Source organism: Taeniopygia guttata, chromosome 1 (assembly GCF_048771995.1).
Source record: "Taeniopygia guttata chromosome 1, bTaeGut7.mat, whole genome shotgun sequence".
Taxonomy (NCBI): domain Eukaryota; kingdom Metazoa; phylum Chordata; class Aves; order Passeriformes; family Estrildidae; genus Taeniopygia; species Taeniopygia guttata.
The window spans coordinates 100,743,613-100,767,931 of NC_133024.1; the positions used below are offsets into that span (position 1 = coordinate 100,743,613).

General features: G+C 41.6%; 2 protein-coding genes and 1 long non-coding RNA gene across 5 annotated transcripts in view; 1 reads left to right on the forward strand and 2 right to left on the reverse strand.

Annotated features, from left to right (window-relative positions):
• BCLAF3 (BCLAF1 and THRAP3 family member 3) overlaps window positions 1-12,670 on the reverse strand; it is a 33,939-nt gene extending 21,269 nt beyond the window's left edge. For 2 of the 3 annotated variants that reach the window (XM_030281848.4, XM_030281815.4), the window contains exons 1-4: window positions 12,514-12,670; window positions 4,119-4,190; window positions 1,596-2,174; window positions 591-1,253 (exon numbers count right to left, since the gene is read on the reverse strand). In XM_030281848.4, the coding sequence (XP_030137708.4) occupies window positions 591-1,253; window positions 1,596-2,174; window positions 4,119-4,159 (1,283 nt within the window). In that variant the 5' untranslated portion in view covers window positions 4,160-4,190; window positions 12,514-12,670. Of the gene's footprint in view, window positions 1-590; window positions 1,254-1,595; window positions 2,175-4,118; window positions 4,191-12,111; window positions 12,407-12,513 lie in introns of those variants that run through there. The other variant, XM_030281838.4, reaches the window with a different exon arrangement.
• A 1,211-nt stretch (window positions 12,671-13,881) lies between these two features.
• Window positions 13,882-21,721, forward strand: LOC115496722 (uncharacterized). The gene is made up of 3 exons (XR_005981511.2): window positions 13,882-15,240; window positions 16,378-16,497; window positions 21,289-21,721. It is a non-coding gene; the product is annotated as an uncharacterized lncRNA (long non-coding RNA).
• The window catches only part of MAP7D2 (MAP7 domain containing 2), an 81,139-nt gene continuing 78,398 nt past the window's right edge, over window positions 21,579-24,319 (reverse strand). The window contains exons 17-18 of the mRNA XM_012569447.5: window positions 23,726-24,005; window positions 21,579-23,181 (exon numbers count right to left, since the gene is read on the reverse strand). Coding sequence (XP_012424901.5) covers window positions 23,756-24,005 — 250 coding nt within the window. The 3' untranslated portion in view covers window positions 21,579-23,181; window positions 23,726-23,755. The remainder of the gene's footprint in view (window positions 23,182-23,725; window positions 24,006-24,319) is intronic.

Sequence of the window (24,319 nt, forward strand, 5' to 3'; positions counted from 1 at the left end):
AGCAGACTCTACTGCTTTTTAGTTCTGATGGCACAACAGGTTGCCACTTAGTTACAACAATAGCCAGAGATCTCTCGTTTTTGGCAGTTTTACTGAACTTGAGATCTTGAACATTTGAATATGCGCTTGAGATTTATGAATTTAAAGGTTAGCTGATTTTTAGGAAAAAAGACAAGAAGACAGTTTAAAAAACTGCCATCATATTTCAGATTAAAGCACGGGACTAGGCTTATCTGCATTTGGGTTTTGGTTTTTTGAGGGTTTTGTTTTTAAATAAAAACAACATACTGATTTATCATAACCAACTTCTAACTACAGATTTGTTATCAGGCATATTTACTCTTTCCACTTCCTACATCTCCATAAAATGTTGGTTTTTGTTGGTTGATTGCATTTGTTTATTTTAATAGAGGTTTAATAACTAACTTTAATAGTTAGCAGAGAGGAAAGTTACCATTTTAGAAGAAATAAAACTAAAAAGGTACAATCATAGTTTGTCATGGTTACCTCCTAAAGAAATCATGCTTCCCTCCAATATTCATAAACTGTAAAGAGACAGGAAGAAAGCAGAGGTGAAAGAAAACCAATACCTGTACTTGGTCACCATTTTCTTCATATCCACTTTGACAGTGAGATGGTCTCTTATACAGTTGGCATCTGACATTTTCACATCTGAAACAGTATGACTTGCATCACGCTGGCTATTGGAAGAATCTACGTTTTTCCTCAATTCCCCGTCTTTCCTCACTCTTTCATTCAGTTTGTTTTTAAAAGACCTCAGCTCAACATCTGTTTTGGAAGAGTTAACACAAGCATTGCAGCCCTTCTTTGAACTGCATTTAACAGGTTCTTCAACGTGCCGTTCTTCAGTCCGCCTCACTCTGCCCCCACTGAAGTAATCCAGCTCCTTGCTGTTCCGGGCGCCCTTGGAAGAGCCGTACTTCTGCTCTTCCTGCTTCACGTACTTCTGAGCTCTGTCCTCTGGAAAAGGCTTCTCCCCGTCCGGATGCCTGCGCCGTTTGTGACTGTACTCATAGGCTATCTTTGTGACAGACCCCCCCAAGTACTCCCTCTCGGCCGGCCACTGGGACTGCGCACCCGGGTATCTTTGCTCCTCCTTTTCTTGGCAGGGTGGAAAAGAACGTTCTTGCTTCCACTTGGAATTTCTTGCTACATCTCCGTCATACCTCTCCATTTCCTTAGCCCTTTTAGACGCGTGCCCATATTCTCTGTAATCGTGATCTTCAGGATACCTGTGTTGACATAAAGCAATTTACACTTGCACTAGAGAAGAAAGCGAGAACTTATATGTGCAGAATGTTGGACAGCAGAATGCGTGGCAAGTTAACCCATAATCCCTCGGCCAAGGTACAGATGTGCAGGGGCTCTTAAGAGGGAAATATTATCCTTTCATACTCTAGCCAGCAATATGATTTACTTAAAAGACAAATACTTCACTACTACCAGTCGCCCATAATTAAACTACAAAGTGGCCAACGTGTTTCAAGTTGGATATCTTCAACTATAATGAAAATAGACTTTCACTTGAGGCTTTACACCACAATACCCAGGGTTTAATTATTTTATTCCTATACCTCTTCTGTAAAGAGCTCCTTGTCGTAAATTCATCAGAAACTCTTCTGGGTGACTGACCATACTTCTCTTCGTGTAACCTCTGGTGCCTCAAGTCATCTTCATGCCATTTTCTTTCAAGTTTGCATGAATCCCCTAATGGTCTATGAAAAGGTTTCATTCCTTTTTCATTTCCAGTGACTTTGTAGTGATCAAACATGCATCTGTCCTCCATTTTGTGCTGGTAAAACGGACGGTCATGCTCTTTATAAGGTATTTCCGAGTATTTTGGTGGTAATTGGCATCTCCTATTGCTTTCAGTCCTTTCAGATGAATGGGTTCTGTAGGGCTTATGACTGTAAGCATCTTCCATGGGAATTCTTTTCAAGTTTGGTGAAGGTGACCTACGTTCATATATTCTCTGGTGGTTATTTCCATGAGGTGCAAACCTGGAATTGCCTTGTCCATACTTTTCATCTTCTGTTCTCCAAGGCATAGACTTTTTTGAGTCCTTACGAAAGCTTTTATATTCACAGTCATAATTAATATGAGCATGCCTTTGCCTATGGTGCTCTGGAGTCCTAAAAGCTGGAGATAAGGACCTAAAGCAAAAATAAAATCCACTTTGAGCAGTTCCATAAAATTAAATCAATTTCTTAATGAGAACATCCATTTCCTGAGGAAGTAGAGTTTAGTACATAATTTTAATCAGCTTGTAAAAAAAATTAACACCAAAATATCAAAGTGGCATTTTTCTGGCCGAGTACCAGGCTTATTTTACTCTGTTGAAAGTTTTCATAGTAAAAATACCTACTTGAAATTGCAGTAAGTCAATCATTTTTGTCTCTTTGAAGTGTTTTATTTAAAACTAAAAATAGTTTCATATACATGAACTTTCCACTACATGGAGAACAACTGCTACACATATTTTCACACTTCTCAAGCATTCCCTATCTTTCTTTTTCAGTGCAAACAGAAAAAAGGGAAGGAAAAAAGAAGTGTATAAAGAAATTTAAAACGGGATGAAAACACCTTTTCACGTTTTTTTGCATGCCAAAACAACCTCCAAAACTGAAAGACCGAAACATTACAAAATATATTAAAATTGTCATACAGGTAGGCTTTTTCCTGAAGAAAAAAACAAGTTTGAGAAAGATGCTTTGGCCTTTTGGATAATTTTATGTACATGTTCACACATGTATACACACACACTTCCACACTCACTGCAGCTTTTGCAATTAAAGATTCAATTGCATCACTCAGCTCTGCATTTTCACCTACAGTTACAACAACAAGGGCAACCTGTTAGGAATTGTTAGCCAAAATCTACTCAAAGAAAAAACAGCACCGGCCACTAACAAGAACCAGAAATACTCCCAGACTTAACAGTTCTGCTTGTATTCAAGTATTCACTGCACACTCTTTACATGTTCTTTAATAAAAAAACATCAAAAAACAAGTTGAAATAAGCCACTTCCTTTGTGCATGTACAGTAAATTAACAGTTTGGAACAACTATTTTCTCCATTTCTGCAAATGAGTTCAAACTCAGAACCACATATATTCCTAAAACTAATGGCTGACTTCCAACAACACCTACACTGTGGCTGCTGCCCCACATTGGTCTGGTTAGGGCTTGCATTTTAATGAGAGCTAGGACTGCCCTTGCTCAAATGACATTCACAGCTATCAATCTAGTACGGACATAGGATTTCTCTCTTTAAAAACAAAAGAAACAAATAAAAAACCCCACACATTTTTCTGAGTTACCCAAACTCCCTTAGTCATCACAACTTAAGTCTGTTTTGAAGAGATACCCAAAACCAGCAGTAATTTCACATTCTCAGCAGCTTGAAACTGTATTCCACCCTCCTGGTTTTAGCACCTCAAATTTGCACTGCAAGTCTTAAAAAAGGCAGGTAACTCCCAGCATGAAGTAAGCTGGATGTTATTCTGGTGACAAACGTCAAAGACACGCGCTACTAGGCTAATGTCCAAGGAGAAGGGTAATGACTCCCACATTTCCACATGTTTTCACTCTGTGTTATGCTGAAAGGCAAGCCTAACTGTGCTAAAGATCAGTTTACAAATCAGCTCCAAACTTCAGAAAGTCCAAGGTGTTTGAACTAGGAAGTTTGAAAAAAAAAAACCAAACTAAAACTATTTTTTTTAACAGTTGCTCCCTGTAGCCAAGAAGCAAAACAAAAGTGAGTTACAGACATTCAGTACACAAGGTGGTGCTTGAGTAAAAATGACCTTAACTAGTTTGGAGCTTGGATTTTGTGCTTAAGGGTAGTTGTAAATCCCAGAATACAAAAGGTAAACAAGTTTCTTGGCAGACTGCAAAAACTGAACACTTAAGAGAAATTGCAATAAAATCATGAGTTGGGAAAAAAATTACAGGTGTTCAGCTGTACAATCAACTACAGATTACAAAACACACTTTACAAATTACAATTCTACATGCCATTTTCTTTCTTTAATGAGGTCCTAATTATAAATCCTTACATAGAGCTACATTTCAGAACACAAGCTGTAGATATTTACCTTGGTTTCCATCGTGGTGATCTTGATCTAGATCTTGTCATCTTCTCTCATGTGTTTATCAGTTTCTTGAAGCTGTAAAAATGATATAATTTACTAGTCTCATTACAAATGGCAACAGGATGTTTTTGCAACAAGTGTAGTACTAGAAGCTTCAAAGTTAGGGTGAGGTATATTTTTAGGATGTTTTACTTCAAAGCTAAACCTCTAATACCAACTTTAAGGCAAGCAACCTTTTTTCCCTTAGTTGCTGATCTTAAAACTCAGTATACTTTCTTTATAAATATTTAAATATTTGATCATGGTTCCATTATTCTCTCCATTTTGTAATGCTGTCTATTCAACCTGCTGTTAAATGCTAATAAGCTCACAAGCAAGCTGCAGCAATTAAAAACACATTAGTATGTGTTGAATGCTATAGATGATAGAGGGGACAAACAGACAGCTTTAAAAATAAAGTTCAGAAAGGAAAAAGCTTTTGCATCAAGTTACATCCTATGCTTCACATATATTGAACTGCAAATTTGTCATATACACCAAAATTTTACATGGTTGGAGACTTTTTGTAAGCTTTAACTACTCCATCAAATCTTAACCGCTAGGTCATCACATACTCCATCCAAATCAAACCAGGTATAAAAGATAAGTTTTTTTCATTGCTGTACTTCACCTGTTAAGAACCTACTAACTAGACACACACCAAATATACAATGGCAAAGTGCTGCTCCTGACTCCTGAAGGTAGCTCCCAGCAGCCCTTCTCATAAAAGCTATGAAAGAATGAAAAAAAGCCCCTAGGAACTTCAGAAAAAAGTGATGAAAGTATATGCAAACTCACCAGTAATGTACTGGTGAATAGAAATTAAATGATTGTTCATTATTTAGCAAACACAAAGGATTAAAGCAGAATGAAATTATTGGGTAACTGGTTAAAAAGTGGAGTTTGGACCACATAATCATGCCTACAGCTTCTAGTTAGCACAAAATGCTTTAAAGGCCAGAAATACAGATGCAAAACCAGATCTATCAACAGCTCTAAAGTTAATAAACAACCAACTATTTGAAACTGAAAGAATACACCCAGGTCAATGCCAATTTACATATGCTATGGTATTTTCTGTAACTATTTGTTCAAACACTCAGGGAGACAGAAAACTAGTCTGAGCTAGCAGAGTATGGCCTTTTTGACACTCCCAGTGCTCAAATAATTCTTTTAACTAAATCTTTTGCCTAATGAACTGAAATTGAAAATGGAGAAAAACATGCAAGCTTTAAGGCACTACCTGAAGTAGTGTGCACCCACATGCCTGACCCAGCACCTCACACCCCTCAGTCAAACTGGTTGCTCAAACAAAGTATCACTCCTTGCTATACTTGACTTTTTGGTAGGATTACCTCATGGCTGAAACAGTAGTATCTTAAGAGAAGAATACACAGCATACTTCTGCTGCCTACCCCCCAGGCAGGCATTAGACAAGCCACGTCCTAAACTAGAAACTGCTCATTAGGTTGCACTGTAAGCTAAGCAGACATTTATTTGCAAGATGTAGCAACAGCTTAGCTCCGAAGAAAAACCCCTATAACTTATTTTTTTGCTCCACAATCAATCTTTTCATGTAGCAAAGCATGAGGTTATAATTGTTGCAAGGGATAGTGAAGGAAAAAGAATCCAACCCCAAATTACCCCAAGGACAAGATAAAGCATTTGTTCTCTGAACTCTCAAATATGAAGTTATCACTGCTTCTTATAGCCTAAAGACATATATCTGAGGACTGTATAGCATGAAGTAACTTCAGACCCTTTGCTTACTTGAAGTCATACTAGCCAAAGTTAGATATAATGCTCCAATGCCACTATTCATTATTTTTCAAAGTAATATTGTGATCAAAATAGTTTCCTATATTACACCCATAAAACACATCTTACAAAACATTATTTCAGAAACAAAAAACCCAAAAAAAATCCAAAAAAACAAAGAAAAACCAAAAAAAGAAAAAAAAACACCAAAAAAACCCCAAAACCAAAACAAAAAACAGTCCCTGGGTAACGCATTTCCAAATGTGGTACATGTCCAACAAGCTTCAAAGATTCACTACTAGTAGTTTACTTCTGGTAAAGTTTTAGAAGTGACAGTGTTTTACATGCCAATCGAATTCTTTCTTCCTACCTTCCCTTCACTTCTGAACTTTATTCCTAATTTTCAAATGGGTATGTAAACACCAAAAAGACAAAAGTACCATTAAACTCCACCCAACTATCCGTAGAGAACTTGATCTGCCAGACTGATAAAGCTAGAAACTGAGCATACATAACAACCAATTCCTTATTCTTTCCGAGACTGGCTAAACAATCATACCTAAAAGCGTGAGAAAGACTGTGACAGCACATCCTAGATCTTGCCTTAGGATAAGGAGGACTGCTGTAATTTCCAATGATGACATTCCTTTTGTTTAGTGGAAAGAAGTGCTCATCTAACGCAGCTCCTAAAAATGACCCACGCAGTGCGATTTCCTCACAGAGTAACACACCATATGAAGGCAGCAGACACTCTCCCACAGTAAGACTCCCGTGTAACACCAGAATTGCAAATTAATCTATACAGAATTTGTACACATTGCTAAATCCAGGTTTAAGTCACCTCAGCTACACCAGCAATATGGTTCCATACCAAAAGCAAGTTTTTTGTAGGATGGTATGAGGTAGTAAGCCTCTGTAGCAGAATTACTCGAATCAAGTGAAGGTCCTACAGTTTCCAAGTAAGGCATCCAGGTGCTTCTGAAAAGACAGGTCACGATGGAGCAGAGGTGCCAGGACCTGGCTGCTCTGGGCTCTGAATTTCTCCAAGATGTTCTGCTGTACTTTGGGAGACACTGCTGCTATCAAAACATGAAGTGTTGGAATGCATGAAATAGAAGTCTCTCTGAGTCCCTCAGAGGTGAAAGGAATGCAGGGATTGAACTGGAACCTTTAGAGAAACTGAAATATATTAAGCCACACAGACACAAAGTAGGAGTGTAAATTTTAGTTTTAAGTATGTAGAAATATATCTTAAGTGCCTTAAGAGATTGTGTTAGCTAGTAAAAAGCCCTAAAGCCTACTTTAAAGTTCAGTAGTGATACCTTAAACAAAATCAACTTAGCTCCAGAAATAATGAAAACATAGCAGAACATTGCTTACATTTCTAGACAGAACAGATAGAACTACATGCGTAGATTTTGTGTAAGAACTGACAATACTTTTTCACATTAGAATTAAGCTTGGATAGGTGGAGGAAGAATGTTTTAGAATCATGTTTTTAGCTGATTGGATGATTTATGAATAAAATCCTCCTGTATGAGGGTGCAAAAAAAGGTGTGGTAGTAGCTTCTGCTAGCTGCTACTGCTTCTGCTTGGAACATCAGGACTCTATGCCAGAAGGCTTTTAGCAGAGACCTTAATACTCTGAACTCTTCGCCTTCAAGGCTGATGCATTCATGTAATAAATAACTTTACAACAACCAACAACTGCCCCTGTCTCTTTAAAGACCCAAGACCCATGCATAACTTGACAATGAAGAACTATTTTTTTAAGTAAGCAGCATTATTAGGTTCAGAGTGCTGCTTGTGTTTGTTAGTTACAATAAGTGACTCATTGGAAGAGTTATCAGTGACTGTGCTTAGATAGTTTTTAAATATTAATGGGACTCCCACCTTTTATTTTCTTTCCCTTGACTTTTGGAACTGGACTCAGACAACTTCCCTCTTGGGAGACATGGCCTCAAGTCTGCTACCAGCTCTCCTTTAATTCCACCCTTGGAATATTAGTGTTTTGACAAGTATAAAATTCTTTTACAAATCTAAAAGGAGTATCTTGAGACAAGTAAATAAAAAATGACCAGAAATTGTATGGGATGTGCCAACTTGAACACATATTCTTCCAGAAAGGCTGTATATTTTTCACAACTTGCTCTCCTGAACAGAACAATCTTGGCTTTCGCCAGCATAAAACACAAAATCACAAATGACTGCAATCATCTAGCTGCACAGAAGGGAACTGGAGCGCTTTCTAATGCAAAGGGCCCAAAATTAGCAAGCCCCAAACAGCCAAAATCCTGCAGGTAAGAGCACAGACTGAGTAGAAGTAGTTAACTCCCCTAGAACAGACTATAAATGTGAGCTTTACATGACTTTTGGTGCCTTCCATCATCTCATGGAACAGATCATGGAAGAAACCCTATTCACGACACACAAAGGGCAAACCAATACTAATAGTGCTCACCACCGGGGAGCTGCTCCTCGATGCCTTTCACCTACAGTAAGGAGATGTCATCCCCCACCTTGTTTGGAGGGATTACCTGACCACCACCACAAACCTTTCAGAGGAGAGAGGAACAAGCAGGTTTCATAGTCTGGGTCCCATGGCTGACAAGAAGATTGACATGACACCTGCTGTAAGAACTACCCACATCACTATTCTCTCACTTCACCCAAAAAAGATAAGAAGCAGCTCCAAGCTTTTCACTGACTGCCTTCTAGGTGGGGATCAATTGGAAGTTGCAAGAGACACACCGAAGTCTGTACTGCTGCAGTGTCTGTCAAGAAAGAAAAAACAGGAATTGAGACTCTCAATACACCTATGTATTTGACAGAAATACAATCAAATGAAAAGCTCAGCTGCAATCCAGACTTCAAGTTGGGTTTTTTGTTGGTTTTTTGTAGATTTGCAGTACAGAAAGTTATTTACACCATCTTTAAATAAAAAGTATAGAATTAGAAACCTCTCCACTGTGTAGGTTATAAGAGCTGATTCAAAGGCTGTCCTATGCAGTGCCCACTCCACCCACTATCCATGCAGAACACAAGCCTGCCCATTCATCTTTGAGGCAAATCTTATCACCTCCAACACCAAATCCTCAGGAAAAAGTATAGAAGCAGAGAAACATCTCCCAGCAAACCAGTCTCAATGTTTCGGAACCTGCAACAGGATTCCTGTAGTCAATGCTTCCTAGATCGGCTTCAGTAGCATCTCCACTGTTAGCTCTGCCAGCACATGGAGGTGACTCCCATCTCAAGGCACACCACCTCAGGGAAGGACATGTGAAACAGCTTTGAAAGCTATGAGCTAGAATAGCTAAGTCAAGTTTAAGTCAAGGGCACACACCCAGCTGAGACAAATGAAACTTGGCTGAGGGATTTCTCAACCATTCCCTCTTTCAGAGCACACAGCAGGTAACAGATCAATGCAAATGACTGAGAGCCAAATTTCCATCCTCAGTTCTCTCACAGGTCTCTGATATTCAACAATGACTCTTTATGATTACAGATACCTTCTCCTGGGCTTTAATCACTCTTGGAGCACCTTCCACCTCTCCACAGATACATTTCAAATCTCCACAATATTTTGTGGCAACTCTGAGGTAACTGCAGTCTCACAGCCAACTTCACCATCAGCCATCCTCACCACCAACATCATTAGGGAGCTAATCCTTTATATCCCTCCACTTTTCATGCTGTGCTATATTTAATAAATTTCCAGATCTGGTCCACAGCACCTCTCCAGGCAGCTGTGGCAGAGCAGCTGGGAATGGAGGGCAGCAATGGCAGGAGGCAGCACCACACTCCTGCTGAATGCATCACTCCTCAAGGAGAGCAGCTCTGATGCTCCAGTTTCTCTGATGAGAGACTGGGTCTCCACAGCAGCAGAAGCACCCCTTCAGCTCACCAAAACCACATGCACTGGGGCTTTAGAAGCTGTCCTCCTGCTCAGCTTTATCCTTGTCCTTCAGCACAAGGAAGGCAGGCTTTAATCAGGTTGTATCCCAATGCCAAGGACTGTTAACAGCCAGCCAGGGCCTCACCAGTTACTAGTGAGTAACTGTTCTAGGCAGGGGCAGCATGTGGGGATCACCCTCCTCTGATTGCTACACAAATAGACAGAGATTAAAAAAATGATTGTTCCCCCTTACACTCACAGTAGGATGAAGACTTACTGCAGAAAGTACAGGTCTAGCTCAAGCATACAGAATTTCTTAGTGGACCACCCAACAAATTCTAATTGCTTGAAACACATACTAAATATTCCCCTGTGCCTGCATATATGAGCAAATGAATAAAAATAACTGAGTAAGTCTACAGAGCATATAACTTTTCAGTGAGTTCTCATTTAAAATCGACCCATTTAATTACACTAATTAGCAGGCAATGCCTCACCTTTGCAAAAGAACAGATTAGAATGCCAACTTGGAAAGACTGAGCAGGATAAAAACCTATCACACAATAAATAAGGTATTTCACTCTCAAAGCACTTTTTTTATACAAAGAAAACCCAACCCATAAATATATTAGTGAGCCATTTTATAATGTGTTGAGTTAGAGGCCTTTAACACCTGTTCAGTACAGAACTTAAAATGTTACAGCGCCATACCCAGTTTCTAAGCAGACACCAGAAGCATGTTAAATCTGCTTGTGTCAGTGCTAGAGACAGACCATAACAACTTCCTGCCTACTGAAAGCTCTCCAAAACATACAAACCTTGATGAAAACCTCTGCTTTTTCACCTTGGCATTACAAAATTACCAGAAAAGTAAAATAAGACCCTTCTTTATTCAGAATCAGTGGTGCTACAGAGTGGCATTGCCAGGAGGCTGGGAAGTCCAGTCTGCCTTCCCCAGTCACACCACAAAAATGCATCTTTGCTGGAAGACTCAGGCATGTTTCCTTCCTTCCCTGCAGACAGCAAGCACCTGCTGCCACCAGAGAGGAAAAGCAAACCCAACTGTGCGCAGCCACATCCCTCGCCTGCAACACCAACCCAGCCTATCTTCCTGACAGGTGAACACCCACAAGCCAAGACTGCACCAAAATCAAGCCCATCTTGTCCCAGCACAGGCACATGGAGAGTTGGTTTGATGACTCTTACAAAAGCAGTGGCAGAAATACCAGTTCTTTTGCTGAAGGCAGATGTGGGGGAGTGCATGGACACTCAAGATATACAGTGGTTTATCAGGATAACAGGGTGTGTCACTAAAGGAAGTTAATTAATTTCGGTTCACCTTATCAACACTAATATTAAAAACAAAGCAAAAAAAAAAATCGAAAAAATCCTCAAAGGGAAAGAGTAATCTGTGTTCTCTGCCCAGCCCCGTGTCAGGCTGCCACAACACTACATCCCTCACCAAAGATCCTTCCATGCCTTTTGCATATTTCTTTCTCCTCCCTTCCTGGCATCCTCTTTTCCCTGTTCTTCCTCCAGCCATCCACACCCAGCAAGACTTTCACAGAAGATTCACTCTTCCTTGAGGTCCACAAACACACAAAGTAAGCAGGTAATTAAAATCTCCCAACAATTTGAGCAGCCTTTGTTTTACACCCTTGTAACTCAGGAATCTAAACTGTATTTATAAGGACTTGAGGCATTTAGGAATGGCAGTAGAAATTAGGTGTTGCTGTTCTAGGTGGAGTTGAGCCAAGTGAGGAGACTGCTATCACGAGAGACATTACGGCCCACTCAGATGCGTACGAAAAAACTGCATAATCAACTAAATTACATTTAAAAAGTCTCAAAATCACTCAGATTTGTTCAAATTGGCACCAATTCATCTTGCTTTGGCTTAACTCAATCTGGAAAATACATTAAGCTAAACCAAAGACATACTGAAACTGAGCTATGCCTGTTACACAAAATCTGTACCGTTCTAAGTTTTTATAATGACTTTAACTGGTGTGGTTCTGCGTGTGACAACGTATAAATTACTGGAAACGGGGACTGTTGGTATTTATGCACTGCTCACCTCTAAGGTGTCCTTACAGCAACACTGAGCAGCGACCTGAGCCCTGCGGTGCTGCTGGCCCGGAGCGCTCACAGCGACACGGGCGTTCTGGAACAGTCACGAGTCGGGGCACGGCCGGCAGCCCCGCGGCCACCCGGGTGCGAGCCCCTGCCCTGGGCTTTGTTCCCGGCCCTCCCAAGCTCTGACGAGCCCCGCACCGCACCGCGGCACACACGCTCTGTACATACGTGCACACACGCGGGGTGAGGCGGCTCCGGCTGCCGCTGCTCCGGGCTACCCCGCCGTCAGCAGACCCGGGTGGTGCGGCACGGTCCCCACGAGCTCCCGGCCCCGCAGCTCCGCTGCCACCGGCCAGCAGCGCCCGGGCCAGAGCGGGGAGCGCGGGCGGCAACCGCCGCTCACCTCCCCCGGGCCGGGCCGGGCCGGGCCGACCGCCGGCTCTCGGTGGGCGCGGCCGAGGGCGACGGCGCCTCGAGCACCCCGGCCGGTCCTTCCCGGCGCGCAGGCGACGCTGACGGGGACAATGACCGCGGCAGCCCGGCTCCCCCTGCCCGCGGCACCGCCCCCGCCCCCTGGCCGGGCCTTACCAGGCCCCGCCGCGGCCGTGCCGCCGCCGGCCCAGCACTCACCGCCTGCAGCGCCGCTCCCGCCGCTGCTCCGGCCGCCGCCGCTCCGCCCCGAGCAGGTGCCCGGCGAGCCGGCGGGGCGGGTCCCGGCGGCCGCGCCGGCCGCGGCTGCTCCGCACGGGCGCGGCGGAGAGAAAGGGCGGGCGGGGGGCGGCCCGGAAGGGGAGGGGCGGCGGGGCCGGGCGGGGGCGGCTCCGGCACCGCCCCCTGGCCGCCCCTCGGACACCGGGGCCCCTCACCGGAGCCCCTCACCGGAGCCCCTCACCGGAGCCCCTCACCGGAGCCCCTCACCGGAGCCCGCTGTGCTGCTCGGGTGCCCGCTGGGTCCCGGCCGCGGTAACCAGAGGACGGGTGCGCTGGCCCTTTCCGGGTGTTGAATTCTGAGCACCCCCCGCCTGGAGTGCCCTGTGGGAAGCAGAGCCCTGCGTGACACGGGCTGCCAGGAGGGTCACCGTGTCCTGCGGCACGTCAGGGACAGGATCTGAACTGCTCTGCTCTGCACAGAGGAGGCCTCACCTCGAGTGCTGGGCGCAGTTTTGGGCGCCGCAGTATTAGAAAGATGTAAAGCCATTAGAGAGTGTCCAGAGAAGGCCTACTAAGATATCAAAGGGTCTAGAAGAGAAACTATTTAAGAAGTAGCTACGGTTACTTGGCTTGTTCAGCCTGGAGAAGACCTCGTTGTGGTCTACAACTTCCTCATGAGGAGAAGTGGAGGGGCAGGCATTGATCTTCTCTCTGTGGTGATCAGTGGCAGGACCTGAGGGAACGGCCTGAAGTTGTGTCAGGAGAGGTTTAGGTTGGGTATCAGGAAAAGGTTCTTCACCCCGAGGGGGACTGGGCACTGGAACAGGCTCCTCAGGGAAATGGTCACAGCACCAAGCCTGACAGAGTTCAAGAAGCATGTGGATGAAGTTCAAGAAGCCCAGGCACATGGTGTGGTTGTGGGGGCTGGCCTGTGCAGGGCTAAGAGTTAGATTCAATTCTTCTAGGTCCCTTCCAGCTCAGAATATTCTGAGGTTCTGGGACCCTTCTCACCGCCCCTTGGGCCCAAGGAGCAGCTCCTGTGCAAGGCCAGTGATGGGCAGAGTGGGGCAGGCCCCAAGGTCCTGGGTTTCCTGGGCAGGCATCACTGGTCTTTCACTGGTCTTGGCTGCACTGTAGCGGGTCAGGCAGGCAAGTCTGGACCGAAGCCTCCCTGAGGCCAGACAAGACCTGCATCCACCGTGGTGCTGCCCCCAGCCCGCAGGTAAGGCAGCCGTGGCTCCCTTGTCCCAGGCTGCTGCTGCTGCAAGGGTTGAGGCACCTTGCAAGGTGTCAGGTGATGCTCTCCATTGCTCTCCAGTGCTCTCCAGTGCTCTCCAACTTACTTTCTGTAAGTTCCTGGAGTTCCCATCAGAACATGCACTACAGGATGGCAGCACTCTCCTTGCCTGGGATCAGACCAGTCCCAGTGGTGTGAAGGCTCTTTAAACTGCTGGGATGCATTAATTCCCTTGATTGCCAATCCTGATAGCCAGCAGGCCCAACAGGTTTGGTGTCAGTTTTTCCTTCAGGAGCTATAAATAACAGAATGACACAGTGAACATACTGTAACCCTTTCAAAACAAAGTATCTTCTGGCTAAAAACCACTCAGAAATAAATTTATAGATCACACAAAACCAAGGAGACACTGATGCTATCTAGATTGCATTGGCATCCAAGGCTGTTGGTCAAGGATCTTGAATACTACGCTGGTGTATTGCCAGATCAGCTCATTAATATAAATTTAATTTAGCACATATGCAGGCACACAATTTTGTTTTAGACCAAGTATGGTTTTGATGTTGGTTTTGTATTTTTACAGTAGCTAAAGGAAGATGGGTGATACCTGATACAGTATCATTACAACTGCAAAGGTAGGCGATATCTGATCTGGTGTAAAGCTTACCAAGTTAACCTTGTCAACATTTTTTAAAAACAATTGAAGCCAAAAAAAGAACCAGACTCATCACTCTGTGTTACGCAGTCTTGACATTTTTGATCCAGCTGAGAGCCATAGTGTTGCATTTACTCTGTCATCAAGCCATGGCTAAACAAGGTGAAGTTATATTCACTGAATAGAGAGTGGAGAGGAAGGGGTGCTTACTCTTGGCCCCCCTCAAAGGGATGGTCTCAGTTTCCTTATGTTCTGACAACTGGTGTGAGCTGCCAACTTTGCCTGTCCTTTGGATTTTTAGCTGCTGACATCTTCCTGTCCTCCACTGATCTTTCAGCAATGCATTATCTTCAATTTTCTGTCTTCTCAAGCCTGGGGGCTGTAGGTGGGACTTGTCACAGCTATCAATCCATTTGCTGTCTTTGTCTGCAGGATCCTGGTTGGTTCTCTGTGGACTCAAACACAAGGAATCCCATATGATTTCTCTATAAAAGAATTTCTTGCATTCACCAAAACATTTTGAAATTCTCATATAAAATGATAAGATTATTTTTGAATTTAGCTGTAGCATTTTCCCAACTAAAATGGATTTACTGACGCATAGGGCACAGAATTACAGTGACAAGGTGCACCAACAACACTTGCTGCAACAAGACTTGCTTCCTCTTTGCTGTGCTGGAATTTTTGTTAATAGAAGTTCAGGATGAGAACTGGCTCCTTGAGCTTTAGATGGAGAAAGTGAGACTGGTGCAAAGAGATACCACTGATCGGCCCTTTGCCAAAAAACATGGTCCAGCCTGGATGGCTCTGCCAGGTAAGGTGCAGTCCGAGTTTTCTGTATATGCCAATATGTGGGAAAATCACTGTATAGGCATTATCAAGATTATATTTAATTTCATGATTCAGAAATTCGAACTAAGAGTAAAAAAGATTTGGGTTTATTCCCTGCTTCAGCTGGTGTAATGGTTTGCCTGACCTTTGCATGTGTGGGGCTACCTCTGCACTGAGACTTAAAACTAAGCAGATTTGAAACTAAAACTGAGCTCTCAGTTCAGTTAGACAACCTCTGTGTGCATAGGACAAACTTCTACATGACATAAAATAAATTACCAAATTTCATTATCAGCCTCTTTACTTGATGTTGCCTCAGATGATCTTGATCCAATTTATATTTAAAGATAACAGGATGGATACTATCCTGATGGATAGTAAGCACACAAGGATCTCTGTGGTTAGGACCATGTAGTCTAAGTAAAAAACAACTTACACATACTTTACAAGTTAAATTAATATTTAAATCAATGTCTATTAGTAGCTCCACAGCATCATTATTCTCCACCTCTAAATTGGGAAGGCTATTCTATTGCACAAGACTTGGCAATTACTGCTTATTAAGACTAATTATTTTAATCTATTTCCATGTTTTATTTCTAATTAAGCATCATTAGAATAGATGATCACTTTCATACTCCTTTAATGCTTAATTTAGTAAACATTCCCTTTGGAAAGAGCACAACTGTGGTTTGCATGTTAAATACTTGGAAATGATGAATGGAAGTTACCTAAAATTCAAAAGCAGGAACTAGCCCTTGACAGAAGACAAATCTTATGGATCTGCTCTTTCAAGGAGGCATTTCATTTTCCACATAAAATGTTACTCTAGACACTGACCTTTGCTGAACCATATTATGCTAATTAAAAAAAAAAAAAAAATCTTGATTGCTGGCAAGGTCAGGCACAGAAGCAGGCAGAGAACAAGGAAAGTGCTCCCAGGATTTGCTGGGGAGCATCACCTGAACTTCCCTGCAATGCCAGGGATGACCACCACAGCAGCTCCTGCTGAACACCTGCTCTCCACTGAGGTGCACCAGATAAAGGACATTAAAATCTTGCTGTGGATGTGGAGTGGTTTGGCTTGGTTGTCATACACAATTTGTTTTGGTGTCTGCAGACAGAGCCTGTAGATGGTGGCAGTTAAAAGGGAAGAAGCATCTTGGAACATGAGAGAGGGTCTAGTGGAGTCAACACCCACAAGATGATTCAGATCCACCATCAAGAACTGCTGTCCAAGGTAAAATCATGGCTTTGCCAAGCAATGTCTCATAATACCTAAAGGGAAATGTTTTCTTTTGTTAACTTGTTATGCCTTCTTATTAGGTTTGCATGGCTTCATTAACTTGGATCTCTGCTTTTGAAGGAGTTTCACATTCATGCTTTTTTCTGCCCCTGATCCATCCCTACCCTTTAGTGCAATCAGGACGTTTTTATCAAAATGCTTTCACCAAACCACAAACGGTGTCTCCTGTTACGAAATGATAGTGAGCTGCCTAATTCTTTGCAGGCATGTTGGTCATTTGCTTTTTCTAATGTACATATTTCTATCATTCAGTGAAACAAAATTAGCTAAACCTCCAAGTCCCCAGCATGGGAGCATCAGTTCTTTCTCTTCATTTATAAAAAATTAGACACTGGGGTTTAAGTCAATTCCTGAGGTTATTTGTCAAAGGAACTTCAACCTTATGCAGACAAGACAAGAATATATTCCAGAATGAAGCAATAACCCCCAAATTCAGTCATAAGAACTTTCTTTAACAGTTTTCTGTGGAATTGTGACACTTTTTCCAGTCTAGGCTCAAAGCAACAGGTAACGACTTCCTCCTTCATTGAGGAAATACATCCTACATTTTTTAGCCTTGAAATTTAAGGAAAGATGGAAAGTAATTGTTTAATTAAAACCTGAAGGAATGTGAGAGGATGACTAACTGCATGACTTGGCTCTGATAGCATCACCGAATTACTCTTCAAAAAGAGCCTCCAGCAAGCCTGGGCCCTCATGACGTAACAAAGCCAGTGTTTTATTTATAAGCTTATCGTGGCTTTCCTGTAACAACACATGAAAATGTGCCATTGCTGCTGGGCATACAGCCCGTGTGAACCTGGGAGGGTGTTGGCAAAATACCAGTGAAAACTATCTCAGTGTTTGAACTAATACCAATGTGCGACATAAATGCAGTAAGAGGATTTTAAAAAGAAAGGCTTTGAGCTTATCATCCAAGAGGCCAAAGCAGATGATTTTGAGGAGGAAGACAGGTGCAAAAAGGCTGCAATTCTTTGCTTGTGCAAGAGCCAGGACTTGGAAATATGATAGAAGAATAAGAAATTGCAGTAAAGCAGCAGGATGAAAGTCTGACTGAGGAGAGAGAAAATTTCAAAATGTCCAGCATGAGACAACATTGTGGGCATGACTGATACTGATTTGCCTTAGGAATTTTATTAGTAATTACGTGGTAATAAATAAGTGTAAAGTGTCTTAACATTCCTCAGTGACTGTGACCTTCACTCATTCATCAACTCATTTATTTGCTAAATCCACCAACAATTTTATTTGCTACAGGACACCTGCCCTAAAGTCCAACACTGGCCCAAGAACATTGGCATAAATTAACCTTGTAAAACTGTAGGTTAGAAATACAAATGTTGATTGCCAGAAGGGAAGAACTACAGGACACCTGCCCTAAAGTCCAACACTGGCCCAAGAACATTGGCATAAATTAACCTTGTAAAACTGTAGGTTAGAAATACAAATGTTGATTGCCAGAAGGGAAGAACTTCTGACCCAGTCTTCAGCTGGGGAAGTTTCAGCCATGTCTGACCAGGACTGTACCTGTTGCCCATGCAAGCAGGGTTTCAGTGCTGTCCCTGTCATACTATTGCACACAATCAGTCTTTGAAAGACTCCTTGGACTTCTGTTTCTCTGCCAGCTGTGGTGTGGGCAGTCTTTGTCCAGGAACTAAGAGAACAAACCCATTTCAGCAGGCAATGGCCAGAATTTGTATTCGTTTGAATTTCTGTATTTCAACTGATACGAGGTTTAAGAAAAAAAAAAAAAAAAAAAAAGAGTGAAAATTATTCCTGATTAAGATTTCACACCAGGAAAATTAGAAGTTACTCCATAGAATTTAGTGGTATAAACCCCCACAGCTTAGCATATTTAAGGTGCTAAAAATTATATTTCAGACAATGCTGCCATCTGTATTTTAAAAGAGAGGTTACTCTGAAAAGGGATTTGTGTGCATGTTAATACAGCGTTACAGGTATTGCCCTGATCCTGCTTACTGTGCTACTTACTGAATTTGGTGAGAGGGGCTATTATTTCTAGAAAAAAACATAAGATACCGACAGAGTAATTTCCCAGATTCTGAACATCTCTTACACACAATAATTTTTTCTTCAGTTATGCAATTTTATGTCCTTGGGTCCATTATTGTACCATGTCAATCACCTACAATTGCAGTGGACTTCAAGTTATTCTTGTAGGCACAGCAAGATCTAAAGTGATATGCAAGGCTGCTGCATATCACTTCCTAGAGCACGCAGTTCATTGCTTACTGCTCCTTCTATTCCTTGGATCTCTCCTGCATCATAGTCGGTTTTCCTCTGGAAATCATTAAGGCTTTATTATAGCAAGGACACACATCTATTTTCATAAAGCTCCCAAGTGAACATGACACGCTATATTCCAGAGCCTCTATTTTGATCCTGAAAATTGCAGGCCTCAGATAATCATCAAAGCTACTAGATTAAAAACATTACTAAGCTCAGTCTTGAATAATCAAAATGCTATAAAACATATACAAGCTGCAGAGCAAACCAGGCTACTGGGAAGAAAATAAGTATCTAAAATTCTGGTGATCAAGAAAACATTTTCTTATACTTTAGGTAATAATTTTAAAAGCTTAAATATGATTTCTTAGTTTCTGCCTGCAGTTTTAAGGACTTTTCCACTTCACATGCTTCAACAGACACATTAAATTGGAGTGAACAGCATCATCTACTCTTCAGCTGTAGGACATCATAAGGATATGATAAATGATTGATAGGATAAAAAAGTGGGGGAGAAATGAACATTCTGGCTCACTGTGTTCTGGACTGGCATTATTGCACTAACAGCAATAACAAAAATGCACCTGAATATTTTAAGTTTTCTGTTATTTTCAAGTGTATGTATTCTGGAGAGATTGAGTTTAAATCCTGCTTTCTTGAAGATTAAAAATAAAAATCCAGAGAAAATTGCATTCAGTCATAACATAAAATTTTCCAGATTTTAGTATAGTCGCTCAGCAGTAATAATACACTTTGCAGAATTTAATATTGATACTGAAAATCAACATCCCCAATGTCAGATAACTGACATTGGCCTTTTAGGTCTTTTTGTGCACCCATAACAGTAGCAGCATAGGTGAACAACCACACTTCATGCTGGTTTTGGAGGCAACCAACACACTGAACAACATTATCCTGAAATGAAAGCAAATGAGACTTTTTTCAGTTTCCACCTTGCTGCCGAATAGGGAGGGAGAAGAGAGAAGTACGGCAGAGTTCCACAGGTCACTAAATCAGGAAAAGGAGCAGCGTATTACCACCAATTTCATTAGTGCTGCTTAGAGGACACTCTCTCTCTTGTGCAGGACTTGGGCCAGGCTCAGAGAAAACAAGATACAAACTTTGGAGTCTAGATTTCAGCTCTTGAATATTGAACTACCTACATTTTAATACAGTTTAAATCTTAATGGGAAGGATGTCTCCTTCTAGGGTTTCCAGGCTGCTGTGCAGCACTGAAGCCCAGTTATCCTGGGATCTCAGGCTTCTCCAGACAGTGTGATCAATGCTGAAAACCACTGTACCACCTTGGGCAGTAGAAGAGCTGCTGTGCCACACTGACAGTGCCTGGAACAGGAGTGGGGTGGTGGCAGGGACACCTGAGCTGAAGATGCTGTCAAGCTGGGACTGAGGTAGGGTGAAGCAGGGAAAGGTGCTGCTCTCTTTATGCCAGAGGGAAGATCCCCACCCTGACAGCCAGAGTAGCAATCTGTGCTATTTCTGCAGCTTTCTGCACAAATTTCATTTGTACAATTAAAGGAGAAAGGATGATGCCCCCTGCTTCTAGCTGTTCATCACCAGATGAAAATACAGCCTGGTGGTCCAGATCCACCCCTCACTGATGCAATTTTATTTTGAAATTATCTCCCTGGAGAGACAAGAGGTCTGTTCAGAGCCTTCACTGTGGTCCAAGGCAAGGTCTGGGTGCCATTTCCCTGGGCAATACCATGTAAAGTGCTGAACCTAATCAGAAAGCTACTCTGATGTCCAGTTACATCACAGGAGTTATTTATATTTTAAAAACTTACTAATAGTTATATAAAATAATAGCAAAAAAGCTCTATCAAGGACTTGTGTGAATCACTAGTGATCCTTCACTGCAGTCGCAAGACCACTGACAAATTCAAAGTAAAGCTCATTGCAGTCTTGATTCACAGCAGCAAACATTGGCATGGTGCTGCTAGGAAGAAGTTACACCAGCAAAAGCAAAAAGAAGCAATTTAATCTCTCAGCTGAGAGTACCTCCTCCAGATATTCAGCCAGATTTGAACTTACATTTGAAAGCGAATATAAATGTAAATACGCAATTTCTTCACAAATACTCATCTTGTTTCCTTCAATCTTAGTAAATAATCGACTGGACAAGTAACATGAATGTTTCAGGAGTCAATGCAAATGAAATGAACTGACACCATGGAAAGTATTAATATACTTAATCATAAAATTAGATTGTCTCGTTTGCAATTTTGACTGAAGTGATGGTTTAAAAAAATACACTAAAAAATCTCCTCAGCATTTCACTAGAGAACTATCAGCAGCTCCAGGCTGGTTGCTTTCCAAGCAGCAGTGCATGCACATAGCTTGAAGAGAAGTTCAGCATTTATGTCATGGGTACTCTACAGAACAGCTCTTGCACACTAAACAGAACAGTGTTTACTTACCACAGCTCTCAAGTTTTCTCTTGCTTATTTTCTTTGCCAGAGAGCAGAGGCTGAGGCTGCAAACTGGCCCTATATGTCACCAGTGCCCTGGATGCCACCATTTGGAGTCCTCACCTTAAAGCTCTTCAGCCACCAGCCTGCACTTGGCAGGACCTCAGAAAGCAAATGAATATGTGGCAATGGTAACAATGGTGAAATATTCTGAGGTTTTAACAACCACTCCTTCATTCAGTATTATACCCTCCTTCAGAAAGTACCTCAGAACAAATTCACATATGTGTATTTTTAAATCAGTCATTTTTGTGGGAATAAAAAGCATTAAGAGACAAGTCAGATTCATAAATGAAAATGTATTTCACCTTTATACATGCTATACAGGTCATGCAAATACAGAAATCTACAGGTTATACAATGACACCATAATAAAATATAATATGACATTTGCCAAACACAGTGTATTACAGCAAAACAAACTGTTTCTGTTTGTTTATTATTTAGGAAATAGATGAAGGACTAATTTGGAAGACACAGTACCATGCTACAGCTTACTGCACAGTCAAAAGAAAGTATTTCTTTGAAGTACATTAACATAAATAGAGCTGGGTTGTTGTAGGTATGATTTTTTTAGGCATTGCACATCATGTCACTGGTTACTTTCCCACAGCTGACCTTTAAGAGCACAAGAATGGTGCTACAACTGAGGTCAATTTATGCTGTGAACTCTTACACATGGAAAAAAAAAAAAGGGAAAAAAAAGCCAAACATTCCCCCCCCCCCCACAAGTTTTCACATATTTTGTGTTAGTGTCCAAAGAGAATTGTATTTATAATTTATTCTTACAAGAGACTGGACAAAACGTCCTCAAAGCAGCACCTGATCTAGCATAAAGGTTCACCAACAGAAATAAAGTTAACACTGTACAGCACATGATGTCCTGACCTTGTACATCTCGGTGTGGACTGTTCCATACAGATGTTTACAGAACGTTAAGGGCGCCCAGTGCTCCTGGCGTGCATTTTGGCCTTTGTTTCTGGTACTCACATATTGTTTTGCTGCTGACCAAATCCCATTTTGTTGAGCCTACATGAAGACAAAATACTTCTCTGTGTGATAGAAAGCCTGCTGGTATTAATCAAGTGTCTGCATATTCAAAGGTTAATGTGTCACCCTCCTGATCACTCACTCGAATCTACTACAGCTATACTACACATATATTAAGGGGTTATACTTGGCATTTGGCCTACTTTGATTACAAGTGTTACACAAGTATGATTTCAAACACAGTTGATAGCTGCTCCCAGACTAATTAATATTAACTGGTAAGTGCTACTAGTGACTAAAAGTGTCAACATAACCATAAAGGGATAGTTCCCATATTCCACAGTCAGTAAAAAGGCTCTTTTGATTCCAGCAGCTATATGTTTTTCAAGCCTCTTCAGCTACAGTTTTTAATTACACACCTCATAAAAGTTGCAAATAACTCCTTATTAAAGACAAAAAAAAAAGATAGGCACCAAACTACAGTATATTATTTTGTTTCAATGCACTGTGGGCAAACCCCATCATTATTTACAAGAAAAAGATGTCTAAATGGATGTATGATCAAGCTTAGGAAATAATTATTTAAAAATAAAATGCACAGGTAAAAATCACAGTGAAGTGTTGAGATGAATTTTAAATTAAAGAAGAAATAAGTGCTTTATTAGCAGCTAAAGCTCAAATTCTAATGCACGCTCTGTCTTCCCTGAAACATCATTGGTTTCTACCAAAAGCAGCCAGTTATTCAACATATTCCCTGGGAAGACAAGTTATATTCAGCTCTGATTATTTGAAATCCAGTGTTCAAGGACTGCAGAAGCTTTTTCAAGTGACAAGCTCATATTTTACTGCCAGTAGCATCACAGGGATATATATCCTCCAGAAACTGTTACCTCTGTCAATTAAAAAGAGAGAGAAGAACATCAAGTCAGCTACACAAGTTAGATGATCTCAGTATTGCAAGTTAGAGAATATATTCTTCCAAAAAACCTGACTTTGTACTTTGAAACTGTCATCGAAACCTACTATGGGTGTTTACTATGCTGCCTTATGTGACTCTACACTGCAAGTTTTACAGCAGCAAAGAATAAGCAGCATCAATAACTACCATGGCCTAGACTAGCCCCACTTTTAACCCTTTTCTTCATGCAAATAGGCTCCAAAGATATACAGGAAAGGTATTGTATTAATGAAGAAATTCTGGGTGCCTAAAGGAAATGTTTCCATTTACCAGATGCTTGTGGTTGCTATGATACAATCAATTTGCATATGATGCCAATTTACAGGCAGCTGCACATCTCAAAGATTATGTTGAATTAAAATACCTAGGAGAACAGCTTTCCTTCTCTCCCCACACTGCCATGGACTGCTGCAATATTCTGGGAAGCTAGTAAGTAATCACAGCAATTTATCATAAGATGTTTATCACAGTACTGTACCTGTATCTGTTCTGCTGAAAAGCAAGGCTGTCAACAGATAGAATTAAGTGTATTTTCTTGTCCTGGGCTGTTAAATCCCTCAATCAAGTTTTTGTTACAGTCGTCTAGGCTAAGGGTATCACTTGACATCTTGGAGTAGGTAGCTTGGCCTGTGAAATCCAAGAGGTCTTCAAGAGCCTTGGCATTACTTGTCCCATTTTGGTCCAAAGAAACACCTGGCATGAGTTCATTCATGGGTGAATATTCAGGGATAGAGATAAGTTCTTCTTTTGAAACCGGGCTATACAAAAGATAAAGGAAGAAAGACACAGAATAAGAGGTCTACAACTTTTCATTAATCAACAATCAAGTTAGACCTCAAACTGTTCAGAAACTACCACTCATCTTAAGGCAGCTACAGCAAGCTTTTACCTAGAGAATGTCCTAATCCAAAGAAAAAAAGATACTGCCCTGCTCAGGATGGAAGATCAAACCTAACCTAGCCCTTAATGATTATGGTTTGTGGTAGCTGTGTAACATGAGCACTCATCTCACCCACATGTCTGACAGTTTACTGATCATTATTTCAGTCCCTGCATCACTCCTTTACATAAA